General features: G+C 44.7%; 3 protein-coding genes across 5 annotated transcripts in view; 1 reads left to right on the plus strand and 2 right to left on the minus strand.

Moving 5' to 3' along the window:
• LOC117443340 (uncharacterized) overlaps positions 1-1,003 on the plus strand; it is a 62,419-nt gene extending 61,416 nt beyond the window's left edge. The window contains exons 16-17 of the mRNA XM_071202584.1: positions 106-266; positions 544-1,003. Of these exons, the coding sequence (XP_071058685.1) occupies positions 106-266; positions 544-663 (281 nt within the window). The 3' untranslated portion in view covers positions 664-1,003. The remainder of the gene's footprint in view (positions 1-105; positions 267-543) is intronic.
• Positions 1,004-4,087: 3,084 nt separating this feature from the next.
• LOC139432826 (uncharacterized) lies at positions 4,088-6,274 on the minus strand. 3 transcript variants are annotated; one of them, XM_034079329.2, is made up of 2 exons: positions 6,209-6,274; positions 4,088-6,094 (listed from the first exon to the last, which is right to left on the minus strand). In XM_034079329.2, the coding sequence occupies exons 1-2, from the start codon at positions 6,265-6,267 to the stop codon at positions 5,035-5,037; spliced, it is 1,119 nt and encodes a 372-aa protein (XP_033935220.1). In that variant the 5' UTR covers positions 6,268-6,274; the 3' UTR covers positions 4,088-5,034. The 3 variants fall into 3 exon arrangements, with proteins under 3 accessions (XP_033935220.1, XP_033935221.1, XP_033935219.1); XM_034079330.2 differs by having other exon boundaries at positions 4,088-6,108; XM_034079328.2 differs by having other exon boundaries at positions 4,088-6,127.
• On the minus strand, positions 4,088-15,305 carry gimap4 (GTPase IMAP family member 4). Its single transcript, XM_034079331.2, has 4 exons — positions 15,169-15,305; positions 10,759-10,943; positions 8,582-9,146; positions 4,088-6,280 (listed from the first exon to the last, which is right to left on the minus strand). The coding sequence occupies exons 1-4, from the start codon at positions 15,197-15,199 to the stop codon at positions 6,276-6,278; spliced, it is 786 nt and encodes a 261-aa protein (XP_033935222.1). The 5' UTR covers positions 15,200-15,305; the 3' UTR covers positions 4,088-6,275.
• Positions 15,306-16,051: the final 746 nt, after the last annotated feature.

Here is a 16,051-nt window from a genome sequence, read left to right on the forward strand (position 1 = left end):
AAAGTAATTCGGAAGGGGAGTAGAAAGTACAATATTGGCACGGAAGTATAGTGGAATAAAATGAGATGTAGGGGAATGTGTTAAACCAGATCCTCTGTGTTTCAGCGCTTCCTGCGGAGAGCTCAGTCGACAGGAAGTCCCCTCCTCTCCACACTGGTCTGATCCTTGGCATCCTATTGGTTACGCTGGTCATGGTGGGCGGAGTTCTGATCACCGTCTACGTTTACCACCACCCGACCTCCGCCGCCAGCCTCTTCCTCATCGAGGTGAGCCCAACGCTTCAGACCCGCAGGAATGAGTCTGACAGTCAGGAAACCACGTGCCCTCCAGACCATTCTATTGGTCTATTTCTATGTGCAATGCTTTGTTCACATGCTACTGGGACCAGACATGTTCCAAAATCTGGATCCATAGTCACATTTGGAGTGAATGCTGATAAATGACCTTTGAACTATTTCATAATTCCACAAACATCCACCATAATTCATTTTGCAGCGTACAGCATTCACACCGCAATTCTTTTCAAATCCCCCCCCCCCACAGAGGCGTCCCAGCAGGTGGCCGGCGATGAAGTTCCGTCGTGGTTCGGGACACCCGGCGTACGCTGAGGTGGAGCCGGTGGGTCCAGAGAAGGAGATCTTCATGGAGTCCGATCAGTGCTGAGGGACGCCCCCCCCCCTCTCAGGATCTGAGAACAAAGACTCGTTCAGTCTGGAAGAACAGCCGGAAGTGAAACCTGAAACTGATCCCAGACCAGTGTGATGAACTGGGAACATGGGAGGGAATGGGGGAGGGGGTATTGTATGGACTGGACACTGTATGGTGGAGGGGAGCAGGGTGAATTATACAAAATATATTTTCAGAGATTTCAACCTGGTGGGGTTTGACTGTTTAGGCCTTTGTATTTCCATCCTTTCCCTTCATCGTGTTGTTTTCACAGAGGGAGGGGCACAGCAGGACAAATGATGAATGGACTGTTCCACTGCAGAGAGGCCGGGGGGGGGGGGGGGTCAGTGGGACTGGGTTCATTTCAGTGGAAGATGGGAGGGGGGTTTCTCAATGGGTGATGGGCACACTCTTTTCTACGGAGGAGGACAAGGGCCACACGACTGAGAAGAATTCTGAGAAGTGTCAGAATATGTCCGAAAAAAGTCTGAATTGTACGAGATAAAAAAGTGTATTCTGAAGAAAGAAAGGCAGAAAGGAAGTTTGAATTCTGAAACATTTCAGGAAAAAAAATCTGAATTTTGAGAAAAAAATTCTGATAAAAGTCGGAATTCTGGAGAGAACCAAATTGAAATTCTGTAAAATGTCAGAAAAAAGTCGAAATTCTATGAAAATGTTTTGAAATTCTGAGAAATATGGTTGAAAAAGTCGGAATTCTGGAGAGAGCAACATTTTAATTCTGAGAAAAATTATTTATTCTGGAGAAAAATTCAGAAAAAAAGTCGGAATTCAGAGAGAAAAAATTGAAATTCTGAGAAAAAAGTATTTATTCGGAAAAAAGAAAGTCAAAAAAAAATTGGAATTCTGAATTCAGAACGCGAAGAAAGAAAATAACACGTGGCCCGAATCCTCCTCCGTGCTTTTCCCCACATCATGATACCATTTCTATTTTTTACTTTTTGCCGTTTCCTTCTCATCACTGCCGTCGCCATTTTGTCCCCGGCTAGAGTTTGCACTTTTAATTTCTTCATGTGGTTCTAATGCAAAAAGACAAGACAGGCGCTTGTGAGTGTGTGAATGCTGAGTGTATTTTCTAAGAGTGTGTGAGTGTGTGACTTTGAAGAAGAAGACCTGCTTTATGGGTGAGTATTTTTGAGCACAGGTTTCTGATTCATCTGAAGAACAGAAAACACACTGGTTGGGAGTTTTTGGGGGTGTGTCCCAACATCACGTTCATGTAAATACCGAGGCCAAAACATCAGATTCAGGAACTCGTGTCGGACAGCAGTTCAGAAGTTCTTAATGTTTTATCAGTGGCCTTTCTTTCTCTACTTTTTTACTTAATTCCCATCATCATCACGCAGACGTTCAGATCTACCGTTCAACGATCGTAAAGCCAATGATTGTAGACTTAGAACCTGGACTTCTACTGAAAAATAAAGCGTGCAATATTAGCCTACACCCGTTTGGTTTGACGCTGTAAATACAATTTAATTTTATATAAACCACTTGTCATCACATCACGACCAAAGACTAATCAGCATCTTGTTTTCAGATATTTACCTCAAGGCTTTCGCGAGAAAAACCGTCAAGAAACTAAAATAACGACTTTTTTCAACTCTTTGTTTACGGTTAAGCACGTGCGATGATTTGACAGCTAACAATTCATTCATTAATATTAAAGACATTAAAATAACACTTGCACCCGATAACAACAGCTCCTTGCCTCCCCCAAATCTAGGGCTTTAAGTCAATGGCTTTCTGAATGTGTTTTTGGTTGTGAGACTGAAATAAGAGATTTTAACGTAACGGCGGTTGCTAACAAGAGTCTGAACGTCATCAAGCCCAACGTTAGCCACCTTTAGCTTAGCGGTGGATACGTGAATATATATAGAACATACGTCCTCCCTGCACCACTCTACTTCTCAGGCGTTAGGTCGACTTTAACATCTAGAGTTAAACATTAAAAACCACAAATGTAGTTGGCTAATCTGCACGTTTGAAAAGATAAATGGGCGGACACAAAGGGGGCGGAGCTTAACTAACTGACACCTTCCATTTAAACACAATCGAACCAATCATCACGCACAAAACCAAATCAATGACTTTCTGGCTGCTGTTTTGTTTGTTTTCTTACAAACGGCTGCTTTTCAAACCCGCTTTTTTACGACGACTCATAACTCCTTTCCGTGGCGCTGTTTGGAAGCAGGAGGGCAGGATATATATCACGACAATGGGTTAGGGTCTAACATCTGCTTCTTGACACCACCTGAAACTCAGCGTTGTATAGCCGCTGTCCGGACGCTTTCACCCCTTCTTACTTTATTTTTGATGACGAGAAACAGGTGTTTTTGAGCCAGGTGACCTATCACGAGACTCCGTATCATATCCGTCTGTAATTCCTGTAACTACTGTTGTTTTGATTACATTTGAAATAATAAACAATGTTGTTAAAATCAGAAATCCCTCGAGCATCACTTGGCTCTGTTCTGCACGAACCTGCTGTAATTAAGATACAAACATGCCTTTCAATCAGACCAGGACAGATTGTCCCCCAGCTTCCTGCAGACACTTTGCTTTTTAAACCGCGTCCTTTTAGACTTTAAATCATCTCAAAGAGAGCGAGACGGAGATGAATGTTTGCAGATAGCAGCTGCTTCCCTGCAGAAGAGGAGAGAACAACACGACAACAGACAGAGGAATATTATCGACCGCTTAGAGTTAGAAGCATGAAAAGATATAGCGTGTGTGTGTGTGTGTATAAATAGCTCCCATATCAACTTATTGAATATATTAAATATATATTGTATATTATATTATATATTGCTGCTGTAAACCATAGACTGTAAACGGGTATATGAAGGTGTCAACATGTCCATCACCTGAGAGCTGAGGCTCTGCTGCCACCTAGTGTCGACTCAGAGTAACTGCTCTTCACAAAGGAGCTCATAGTCCATTCATCAATTAGCAGGGAACTGTTATAAAGGTTTATTAATCATTTAAAGCTTAATATTCCCTAGTTCCCAAGTATGCTTTAATTGTTGGCTAATTAAAATAATTTGAATAAATTATAATATATTTTTATAAACTGGTGACGATTTAAAATAAATAAAAATGACTGTTTAAAAAATACATTTAAAAATGAAAAATAATATTTATATTGTTGGTCATTTAAAACAAATTAATAATTAATAAATGTTTAAATATATTGCTTTACTGTTGGTTAATTAAAAACACTATAATAATAATTACAATATTAATACAAATTAAATGCATTTTTTTAAACTAAATTACTAAGAAATTAATGGATAATAAAGAACACGTTAAGCTTTGTGTGTGTGTGTGTGTGTGTGTGTGTGTGTGTGTAAAACCCCCCGTTGAAGAAAGAGTCGTCACTTATTCAACGAACAGGAACCAACAGTTTGGTCAAAAAACACGTTTATTTGGACCGAAAAGAAGAACGTTTCACAACACAGTGCATTTCTAACGATCTACTGGACACATCAGATGCCCTCTGACTCACACCTGAGGCTCCAGCACCTGCTCTCTCCTCAAATACATTCGTGTGTGTGTGTGTGTGTGTGTGTGTGTGTGTGTGTGTGTGTGTGTGTGTGTGTGTGTGTGTGTGTGTGTGTGTGTGTGTGTGTGTGTGTGTGTGTGTGTGTGTGTGTGGAGCATTCCTACGATAACAAGCGTTTAGTCAGTTTTAAAGAGTTCATGCTTTAATGTTCAAAAAGCTCTTTATTTTCCTCACACTGCCTGTTTTCACCCTCTGTCTGAAACCAGAGCCCTTTACATGCAGAATAATGCCTCTTTAGATCCTGGGGGTCGGTGACAAAGGGTTCAGATTCAAGCCAGGACCTGATTGACACCACGTGCACTAAAGCTGCACGAGAACACACATACACAGTTAATTGGTTTTTAGGGCGGTCAAACGAATCACCAGATGTTCATGAAGCGAGTGGTGTGTGTCGAGCGCTAACACGAGGTGATGAGAGACTGGAGTGTGTCCACAGAGTCTGACACCACCCGTTTGATTACCATTTTATCCCCAAAGAGTTTTCTGTAACATAAAAGTTGTTTGGCTGAGGCTGCTTCCAGCTGGACATTTCTCATCTTCTCAAATTAGGAACAAAAACTCAAACATATTTAGTTTTTAACACAAAATCCTGCAAAAATAGATAAATGTAGAAGCTTCAACAAGTCACTTTTAACATGAACAAGTCTAACCCTACCCCTCCCTCTGCTCCCTCACCGCTGTGAACACTCCAGATGCATTGAAGTAGTGATAAGAATAACCGGCTTTAGAGGCACGAGAAAAGCATTTAAGGTTTGGTCACAACAAACAGGAATCAGTTCCAGAACATATCACATTATTGACTTTAGTAACAGTCGAGTAGTGCACGTTGAAGGATGCAGTCTGAAGGATGCACGTTGAAGGATGCAGTCTGAAGGATGCACGTTGAAGGATGCAGTCTGAAGGATGCACGTTGAAGGATGCAGTCTGAAGGATGCACGTTGAAGGATGCAGTCTGAAGGATGCACGTTGAAGGATGCAGTCTGAAGGATGCACGTTGAAGGATGCAGTCTGAAGGATGCAGTCTGAAGGATGCACGTTGAAGGATACAGTGTGAAGGATGCAGTGTGAAGGATGCACGTTGAAGGATGCAGTCTGAAGGATGCAGTCTGAAGGATGCACGTTGAAGGATGCAGTCTGAAGGATGCACGTTGAAGGATGCAGTCTGAAGGATGCACGTTGAAGGATGCAGTCTGAAGGATGCACGTTGAAGGATGCAGTCTGAAGGATGCACGTTGAAGGATGCAGTCTGAAGGATGCACGTTGAAGGATGCAGTCTGAAGGATGCAGTCTGAAGGATGCAGTCTGAAGGATGCACGTTGAAGGATACAGTGTGAAGGATGCAGTGTGAAGGATGCACGTTGAAGGATGCAGTGTGAAGGATGCACGTTGAAGGATGCAGTCTGAAGGATGCACGTTGAAGGATGCAGTGTGAAGGATGCACGTTGAAGGATGCAGTCTGAAGGATGCACGTTGAAGGATGCAGTCTGAAGGATGTACGTTGAAGGATGCAGTCTGAAGGATGCACGTTGAAGGATACAGTGTGAAGGATGCAGTCTGAAGGATGCACGTTGAAGGATGCAGTCTGAAGGATGCACGTTGAAGGATACAGTCTGAAGGATGCAGTCTGAAGGATGCACGTTGAAGGATGCAGTCTGAAGGATGCAGTCTGAAGGATGCACGTTGAAGGATGCAGTCTGAATGATGCAGTCTGAAGGATGCAGTATGAAGGATGCACGTTGAAGGATGCAGTCTGAAGGATGCACGTTGAAGGATGCGGTCTGAAGGATGCGGTCTGAAGGATGCGGTCTGAAGGATGCGGTCTGAAGGATGCGGTCTGAAGGATGCGGTCTGAAGAATGCGGTCTGAAGAATGCAGAAAGGCCTCGTCGTCACGGAACAACAAACGGATAAACATCAAATGTTTGAAAAGATAAATTAAAGCTCTCAGTGAAATCTCTGTTACCCTTTCCCTCCAATCAGAAGCAGCTTCAGAGCGTCAGAGCGATCCGATTGGCCCGCCATCGGAGACGTTAATCTGGAATCAAACAGAGGGATTATTAATACAGATCTAGAGGGGACATATTATTAAACATGTAGTGTCTCTACTGGGACATGATGTCTCCACTGGGACATGATGTCTCTACTGGGCCATGATGTCTCTACTGGGCCATGATGTCTCTACTGGGCCATGTTGTCTCTACTGGGCCATGTCTCCACTGGGAAATGATGTCTCTACTGGGCCATGTCTCCACTGGGCCATCATGTCTCCACTGGGCCATCATATCTCTACTGGGACATCATGTCTCTACTGGGCCATCATGTCTCCACTGGGCCATGTCTCCACTGGGCCATGTCTCCACTGGGCCATCATATCTCCACTGGGACATCATGTCTCTACTGGGACATCATGTCTCCACTGGGACATGTCTCCACTGGGACATGTCGTCTCCACTGGGACATGATGTCTCCACTGGGACATGATGTCTCTACTGGGCCGTCTCTACTGGGCCATGATGTCTCTACTGGGACATGATGTCTCCACTGGGCCATGATGTCTCTACTGGGCCATGTTGTCTCTACTGGGCCATGTTGTCTCCACTGAGACATGTCTCTACTGGGCCATGTTGTCTCCACTGGGCCATCATGTCTCCACTGGGCCATCATGTCTCCACTGGGCCATGTTGTCTCCACTGGGCCATCATGTCTCCACTGGGACATCATGTCTCTACTGGGACATCATGTCTCTACTGGGCCATGTTGTCTCCACTGGGCCATCATGTCTCCACTGGGACATCATGTCTCCACTGGGACATCATGTCTCCACTGGGCCATGTCTCCACTGGGACATGTTGTCTCCACTGGGACATGTCTCTACTGGGACATGATGTCTCCACTGGGACATGTCGTCTCCACTGGGACATGTCGTCTCTACTGGGCCATGTTGTCTCCACTGGGCCATGATGTCTCCACTCGGCCATCATGTCTCCACTGGGCCATCATGTCTCCACTGGGCAATCATATCTCTACTGGGACATCATGTCTCTACTGGGCCATCATGTCTCCATCATGTCTACACTGGGCCATCATGTCTCCACTGAGACATGTCTCCACTGGGACATCATGTCTCCACTGGGACATGTCGTCTCCACTGGGACATGTCGTCTCCACTGGGACATGTCGTCTCCACTGGGACATGTCGTCTCCACTGGGACATGTCTCCACTGGGACATCATGTCTCCACTGGGACATCATGTCTCCACTGGGACATGATGTCTCCACTGGGACATGATGTCTCTACTGGGCCATATCTCCACTGGGACATGATGTCTCTACTGGGCCATGTTGTCTCCACTGGGACATGATGTCTCCACTGGGCCATGTTGTCTCCACTGGGCCATCATGTCTCCACTGGGCCATCATGTTTCCACTGGGCCATCATGTCTCCACTGGGCCATGTTGTCTCTACTGGGCCATCATGTCTCCACTGGGACATCATGTCTCCACTGGGACATGTCTCCACTGGGCCATGTCTCCACTGGGCCATGTCTCCACTGGGCCATGTCTCCACTGGGCCATGTCTCCACTGAGACATGTCTCCACTGGGACATGTCTCTACTGGGCCATGTTGTCTCCACTGGGACATGTCGTCTCCACTGGGCCATCATGTCTCCACTGGGACATCATGTCTCTACTGGGACATCATGTCTCCACTGGGCCATGTCTCCACTGAGACATGATGTCTCCACTGGGACATGATGTCTCCACTGGGACATCATGTCTCCACTGGGACATGTTGTCTCCACTGGGACATGTCGTCTCCACTGGGACATGTCGTCTCCACTGGGACATGTCTCCACGCTCTCATGTCTCCTGTAATGGCTGAGTGAGAGGTTTCTTGTTGTTCAGCCCAAAGGTCTCGTCTTGAATTCGCCGAGAGGACATGTCTCCACATTTTAGAGACAACCGCATGTTCTAACATTTTTGCAATGAATGATTTATCAAACAGAAGATAGTGATTCTGTGGATCCTCTATTTACATCAGGACTCAATGCAGGGGCTCAGATCCCGTGGCACGGGATCTGAGCCTCTGCAGCCCATTGACGTGCACTACACACGTGCACTACACACGTGCACTACACACCCACTAAGGCGTGACGGAGCACTTTTACTCAGTTTGGTAATGTTTATATTTAGCTGCTATCCTGCTAAATTAGGATCCGCCCACACGGGAACAGGTAGGATCCCTACATGGGTCTAAGTGTTCTGATGTGTCCTTCAAAGTGTGCTCAGTGAGCCAATGGAAGAAGACAGGAAGGATGAAGGTCTGTGCACTCACTGGCCAGCGGCTCCACCTCCAGGGGTTTGGACAGACTCAGCGATGAGCTCTGCTTGGGCCTCGCTCCCAGCTCTCTCCCCTCTCGGTTCTGGTTCACCTCCTCCTTCACCTCCTCCTTCACCTCCTCCTCCACATGGTAGAACCCCCCCTCCTCCGCCACCATCTTCTCCACCCTCTCCAGCAGCCTTCCCACCTGAGGGTGCTCTCCGAACTCACAGTTGTTGATGACGAAGTACCTGCGATGGCACCTCTCCAGGACCCACTGCAGGGCCTTGCCCTCCCGGCGGATGTACCTCTCGATGGAGATGCCCCTCAGCACCTCGGCCCACGTGAAGACCACCACCGTGTGCCTCCACACGCGCTCCCCGAACAGGCTCACGTGCTCCTCGATGCGCTGCCGGTCCACTTCGGTGAACATGCCCACAGGGATGGCGAGCAGGAAGGCGTGCGGGCCGGGGGGGCAGAGCGCCGCTCCCCTCACCAGCTCCTGCTTGTAGGAAGGGGGCGTGTCCTGAGCGGAGAACCATCCGGGAGTATCCACCACCGTCACCTGCCGCGCCCACACCTGCAGAGGCACCGGGTCACTTCACACTCTCACTGCGAGCACTTCAGTGACAGGAGGAACACTCAGTACTTGAGTCAAAGTAGAAGTACTCAGATGTTGTACTTGAGTCAAAGTAGAAGTACTCAGATGTTGTACTTGAGTCAAAGTAGAAGTACTCGGACGTTGTACTTGAGTCAAAGTATCTCCAACATGAATTGGACAAGATGATGCAATGTCTACTTTCTGATCAATCATTAGAAACATCTCAATCAAACAACGACTACTTTTACTGTCTTTCACTATGTTTTGATGAGAATACTTTTCTACTTAGTACAAGTACAAGATCTGACTACTTCTACTTTTACTCAAGTACAAGGTCTGAGTACTTCTACTTTTACTCAAGTACAAAGTCTGAGTACGTCTACTTTTACTCAAGTACAAGGTCTGACTACTTCTACTTTTACTCAAGTACAAGGTCTGACTACTTCTACTTTTACTCAAGTACAAGGTCTGAGTACTTCTACTTTTACTCAAGTACAAGGTCTGAGTACGTCTACTTTTACTCAAGTACAAGGTCTGAGTACTTCTACTTTTACTCAAGTACAAGGTCTGAGTACTTCTACTTTTACTCAAGTACAAGGTCTGAGTACTTCTACTTTTACTCGAGTACAAGGTCTGAGTACTTCTACTTTTACTCAGGTACAAGATCTGAGTACTTCTACTTTTACTCAAGTACAAGATCTGAGTACTTCTACTTTTACTCAAGTACAAGGTCTGAGTACTTCTACTTTTACTCAAGTACAAGATCTGAGTACTTCTACTTTTACTCAAGTACAAGATCTGAGTACTTCTACTTTTACTTAAGTACAAGGTCTGAGTACTTCTACTTTTACTCAAGTACAAGGTCTGAGTACTTCTACTTTTACTCAAGTACAAGATCTGAGTACTTCTACTTTTACTCAAGTACAAGATCTGAGTACTTCTACTTTTACTTAAGTACAAGGTCTGAGTACTTCTACTTTTACTCAAGTAAAATATCTGAGTACTACTACTTTTACTCAAGTACAAGATCTGAGTACTTCTACTTTTACTTAAGTACAAGGTCTGAGTACTTCTACGTTTACTCAAGTACAAGGTCTGAGTACTTCTACTTTTACTTAAGTACAAGGTCTGAGTACTTCTACTTTTACTCAAGTAAAAGATCTGAGTACTACTACTTTTACTCAAGTACAAGATCTGAGTACTTCTACTTTTACTTAAGTACAAGGTCTGAGTACTTCTACTTTTACTCAAGTACAAGGTCTGAGTACTTCTACTTTTACTCAAGTACAAGGTCTGAGTACTTCTACTTTTACTCAAGTAAAAGATCTGAGTACTACTACTTTTACTCAAGTACAAGATCTGAGTACTTCTACTGTTACTCAAGAACAAGGTCTGAGTACTTCTCCTTGTACTCAAGTACAAGATCTGAGTACTTCCACTTTTACTCAAGTACAAGATCTGAGTACTTCTACTGTTACTCAAGAACAAGGTCTGAGTACTTCTCCTTGTACTCAAGTACAAGATCTGAGTACTTCCACTTTTACTCAAGTACAAGGTCTGAGTACTTCTCCTTGTACTCAGGTATCAGTACCTCCGTCTCTCTCTTCACGCAGAACTCGGCGGCTCGCTCCAGGTGGAACTCCTCCTTCCCCAGGATGGTGTTTCCTGTCAGGCTCTTCCCCGGCCACCTCCACCCGAGGACCACCAGACGCAGCTCCGGCAGCCGGGCCGGCGTCACCTCTGCCTGCCGGGCCTTCTCCTCTGATCCCGGAGCATCTGTGGAAACATCAGATCAGGTGCACTGAAGCAAATGGCTGACGACACGGGGCACGAGCAGAGCAGCACAAGAGCCCACAGGAAGCAGACATTATGAACACTCGGGCCCAATCCCAAACCCCTCCCTCCACCCTACCCCAATCCCAAACCACTCCCTCCACCCTACCCCAATCCCAAACCACTCCCTCCACCCTACCCCAATCCCAAACCCTCCACCCTACCCCAATCCCAAACCCCACCCTCCACCCTACCCCAATCCCAAACTCCTCCCTCCACCCTATCCCAAACTCCTCCCTCCAACCTATCCCAATCCCCTCCCTCCACCCTACCCCAATCCCCTCCCTCCACCCTACCCCTCCGTCTGTAGCCACACTCGCAGCTCGACGAGGCTCCTCCTGTCAGAGGGAGGGAGTACACACAGCAGCGAGCTTTGGGACGGCCTCCCCTCTCTCCGGCACAAACAGGAAGTGCCGCCTCCCCTCTCTCCGGCACAAACAGGAAGTGCCGCCTCCCCCCTCTCCGGCACAAACAGGAAGTGCGGCCTACCCTCTCTCCGGCACAAACAGGAAGTGCCGCCTCCCCTCTCTCCGGCACTAACAGGAAGTGCCGCCTCCCCTCTCTCCGGCACAAACAGGAAGTGCCGCCTCCCCTCTCTCCGGCACAAACAGGAAGTGCCGCCTCCCCTCTCTCCGGCACAAACAGGAAGTGCCGCCTCCCCTCTCTCCGGCAGGAACAGGAAGTGCGGCCTCCCCTCTCTCCGGCAGGAACAGGAAGTGCCGCCTCCCCTCTCTCCGGCACAAACAGGAAGTGCCGCCTCCCCTCTCTCCGGCACAAACAGGAAGTGCCGCCTCCCCTCTCTCCGGCACAAACAGGAAGTGCCGCCTCCCCTCTCTCTGGCACAAACAGGAAGTGCCGCCTCCCCTCTCTCCGGCACAAACAGGAAGTGCGGCCTCCCCTCTCTCCGGCAGGAACAGGAAGTGCGGCCTCCCCTCTCTCCGGCACAAACAGGAAGTGCCGTAACTGTTTGTAACAACGGTTTCAAATCAGCTTCTCTTAGACAACAAGTTTAAATGAATAACTCAAATAAAACTCTAAACATCTTTCATTGTGTTTCAAAGCTCTTCTAGTTTTAAACCTTTCTAGACTAAACACAGGTTTGATCCTGAGTTAAAACATATGAGGTCATCATGAGGTCGCTAACATCGCAGTTTATCAGGATGTTTGCTGGAACTACTTGTACACAGCGTGTTTCCTGACGGCCAGTGTTGTAGTCAAGTCACCAATTCACGAGTCCAAGTCACCCTCGAGTCACCACTCTTCGAGTCCGAGTCCAAGTCCGAGTCACCAAGGGAGAGTCGTAGTCGAGTCCGAGTCCAAGTCCGAGTCACCCAAGGAGTGTCCAAGTCGAGTCCGAGTCCGAGTCATCATTACCTGTGTTCGAGTCCGAGTCCAATTCCGAGTCACTTAAGAGTCGTCCAAGTCGAGTCCGAGTCACAAGTCTTCATGTATTAACCTTCGTGGATATATGTTTTGAAATGTAGCTGCTCCTCTACATTGCTGTTATCCTGTCTATTGAACTGCTGTGAAGCGACTTTGGCTACAATTCTTGTAATAGGTGCTATACAAATATAAAGCTTATTTCTAATATTAATATTATTATTATATATAAATAAACTATATTTAAAATGAGTTACCTTTTAGAGAAGTGATTATATTTGTATGCCAATATTTTCCTATGGTAAAGTTTCCGTTTTGCACTTTTATTTTGATAGTAATAAGATCGGGACTCTTATTTTGAAGGAACTTTTACGGGTTAAATCAGTTTATGATAAAGATTTAGCCCCAGAAAGCACATGGCTACTTAGCATGCAAAATGACGTCATTCTGCATGCTAAGTATGTGCTTTCGTTATCGGCTGAATCTTTATTTATTGATTAGATCGCGTTACTCTGATGATAGTGTTCAAGACAGCCTATATGTCTGAACTCGATCCTTAGAGTAATGTGTTACGGACCTTCTCTTCTATATTGTTTCCACATAACGAGCATTTTGCTCTTTTCCAATGTGGAAGCAGAATGTGTGAAAGCATACAGCACGATGCGGGGTGTGTCTGTAGACATCTCGAGACTGGAACAGCGGGGCCCAGTACGTGAACTCGCCATACAGGATAGAGGACATCAGACTCCAGAGAAAATGTGCTCGAATCCGAGTCCAAGTCGGAGCGTCAATGTACGAGTCGAGTCCGAGTCATCGTGGGGGGGGGAATTCACGAGTCCGAGTCCAAGTCATCCTGTGCGAGAATTCATGAGTCCAAGTCCGAGCGTCAATCAGTGCGCGAGTCCGAGTCAAGTCATGAGTCCCGAAAATCGGCACTCAAGTCCGACTCGAGTCCGAGTCCAGGACTCGAGTACTCCATCTCTGCTGACGGCCACACACAGCGTGACTCCGGTCAGGGAGAGACCGGTCTCCAGTCAGCACCGCTGCAGCCTCGCTGTCTGAGGGCTCGATAGCCCACTCCCCTCCACACTCGTTGCTTTGGAGCAGCCCTCAATGTGGCGGACCCTCCGCGCAAACGGAGGGGTAGGGTGTAGGGGGCGGTTTGGGAATGGGCCTCAAGAAGGACATGGCAGTGGTGGAGAAGTACTCTACCTTGTTCTGGAGTGAAAGTAGAAGTACTCTGACCTTGTTCTGGAGTAAAAGTAGAAGTACTCTGACCTTGTTCTGGAGTGAAAGTAGAAGTACTCTGACCTTGTACTTGACTAAAAGTACTCTGATCTTGTACTTGAGTAAAAGTACAAGTACTCAGATCTTGTACTTGACTAAAAGTACTCTGATCTTGTACTTGAGTTAAAGTAGAAGTACTCACATCTTGTACTTGAGTTAAAGTAGAATTACTCAGATCTTGTACTTGAGTAAAAGTAGAAGTACTCAGATCTTGTACTTGAGTTAAAGTAGAAGTACTCACATATTGTACTTGAGTTAAAGTAGAAGTACTCACATATTGTACTTGAGTTAAAGTAGAAGTACTCAGATCTGGTACTTGAGTAAAAGTAGAATTACTCAGATCTTGTACTTGAGTAAAAGTATAAGTACTCAGATATTGTACTTGAGTAAAGGTACAAGTACTCACATATTGTACTTGAGTTAAAGTAGAATTACTCAGATCTTGTACTTGAGTAAAAGTTAAAGTAGAAGTACTCAGATTGTGTACTTGAGTTAAAGTACAAGTACTCAGATCGTGTACTTGAGTAAAAGTACAAGTACTCAGATCGTGTACTTGAGTAAAAGTACAAGTACTCAAATCGTGTACTTGAGTAAAAGTAGAAGTACTCAGATCTTGTGCTTGAGTAAAAGTACAAGTACTCAGATCGTGTACTTGAGTAAAAGTACAAGTACTCAAATCGTGTACTTGAGTAAAAGTAGAAGTACTCAGATCTTGTGCTTGAGTAAAAGTAGAAGTACTCAGATCGTGTACTTGAGTAAAAGTACAAGTACTCAAATCGTGTACTTGAGTAAAAGTAGAAGTACTCAGATCTTGTGCTTGAGTAAAAGTACAAGTACTCAGATCGTGTACTTGAGTAAAAGTACAAGTACTCAGATCGTGTACTTGAGTAAAAGTACAAGTACTCAAATCGTGTACTTGAGTAAAAGTAAAAGTACTCAGATCTTGTGCTTGAGTAAAAGTAGAAGTACTCAGATCGTGTACTTGAGTAAAAGTAGAAGTACTCAGATCTGGTACTTGAGTGAGAGTACAAGTACCAGAGTGTTGGAATACTCTGTTACAGTAAAAGTCCTGCATTCAAAATGTTCCTCAAGTGAAAGTAGAAAAGTATTCTCATCAGAATATAGTGAAAGTATTCATTGTGCATTCCATCCACATCTGTAAAGTAACTAAAGGGATTAAATACATGTAGTGGAGGAGAAGTACACCATTAACCTCTGAATTGTAGAGGAGTAAAAATACACAATTAGCATACAATGGAAACACTTAAGTAAAGTATAAGTACATCTAAATTATACTTGAGTATATGTACTTAGTTACTGTACACATCTCGTTATAAAATAGTAATCACTTTATGTAGATTACTATGACTCGGTCTTTGTTTATTGTTTTAAGTGTAAACAGTTTAACTTAATGCTAACTTTAACAGCTAGGGAAACTCCCTTCATTATATGACACGTACTTAATAAATTAAAGTTATATTAATGAGTTTTAAAGTCTCACCTTCTGTCTGAGGTTTCCTGCTCGCTTCCATGCTCTGTTTCTATCAGAAAAAGAGGTTTAATTAATGTTTTTATTTGGTTTAAATCCGGAGAAAAGAGACTTCCTCCTTCAAAGCTAACAGGATGATAAAGCTAACAGGAACGTAAATACGTAGCTTCCGGTTACGTCTTTCAAAATAAAAGCACGGTAACGCTAACCGGAATGTAAACACGCGGCTTCTGGTTAGCTCTTTCAAAATAAAAGCTTGTGTTTAAAAATGAAAATATAGATTATAAAGTGGATTTAAATGTCTAAAATATATGCAGAGGTGTAATGTAGAGTACTGTACTAAAATGTAGGTACTTTACTTGAGTATGTTCACATTATATTATCAAAGAAAACACCATTAGATAAAGGGCATGCACAACATATTAAGAATTAAATTAAATGCAGATGTTAGTTAATACAAATTATAAATCAAGATATATTATCATATTTTATTATAGGCTAAACTACCCAAATAATCCCACATTTACCAAAAAGTGAAGAACACATTAATGCACCCATCATTTGATTACATATATGGCGTTTAAATCAAATTAAAGTGTATTTATATCACCCAATATCACAACACAACTCAGTGGGCTTTACAGAAACAAACAACATTGTAAAACTTAACATTAAAAAATGTTCATTTCAAGCCTTTGTTTAACCGGGTGAATCCCATTGAGATCATCGATCTACTTTTCGAGGGAGACCTGCAGCAAGTTGGTTCACATGAAGACATGAAACATCAGAAAGCAATAAGGACATCATATTTACTGACCTATCGACCTTTACCGGTACCAACAGTACCAACAGTACCAAGTATCATGGCATCTATCCGAGCTTTAAAACATGCAGG

This window comes from Pseudochaenichthys georgianus, unplaced genomic scaffold (assembly GCF_902827115.2).
Source record: "Pseudochaenichthys georgianus unplaced genomic scaffold, fPseGeo1.2 scaffold_589_arrow_ctg1, whole genome shotgun sequence".
NCBI classification, from domain to species: domain Eukaryota; kingdom Metazoa; phylum Chordata; class Actinopteri; order Perciformes; family Channichthyidae; genus Pseudochaenichthys; species Pseudochaenichthys georgianus.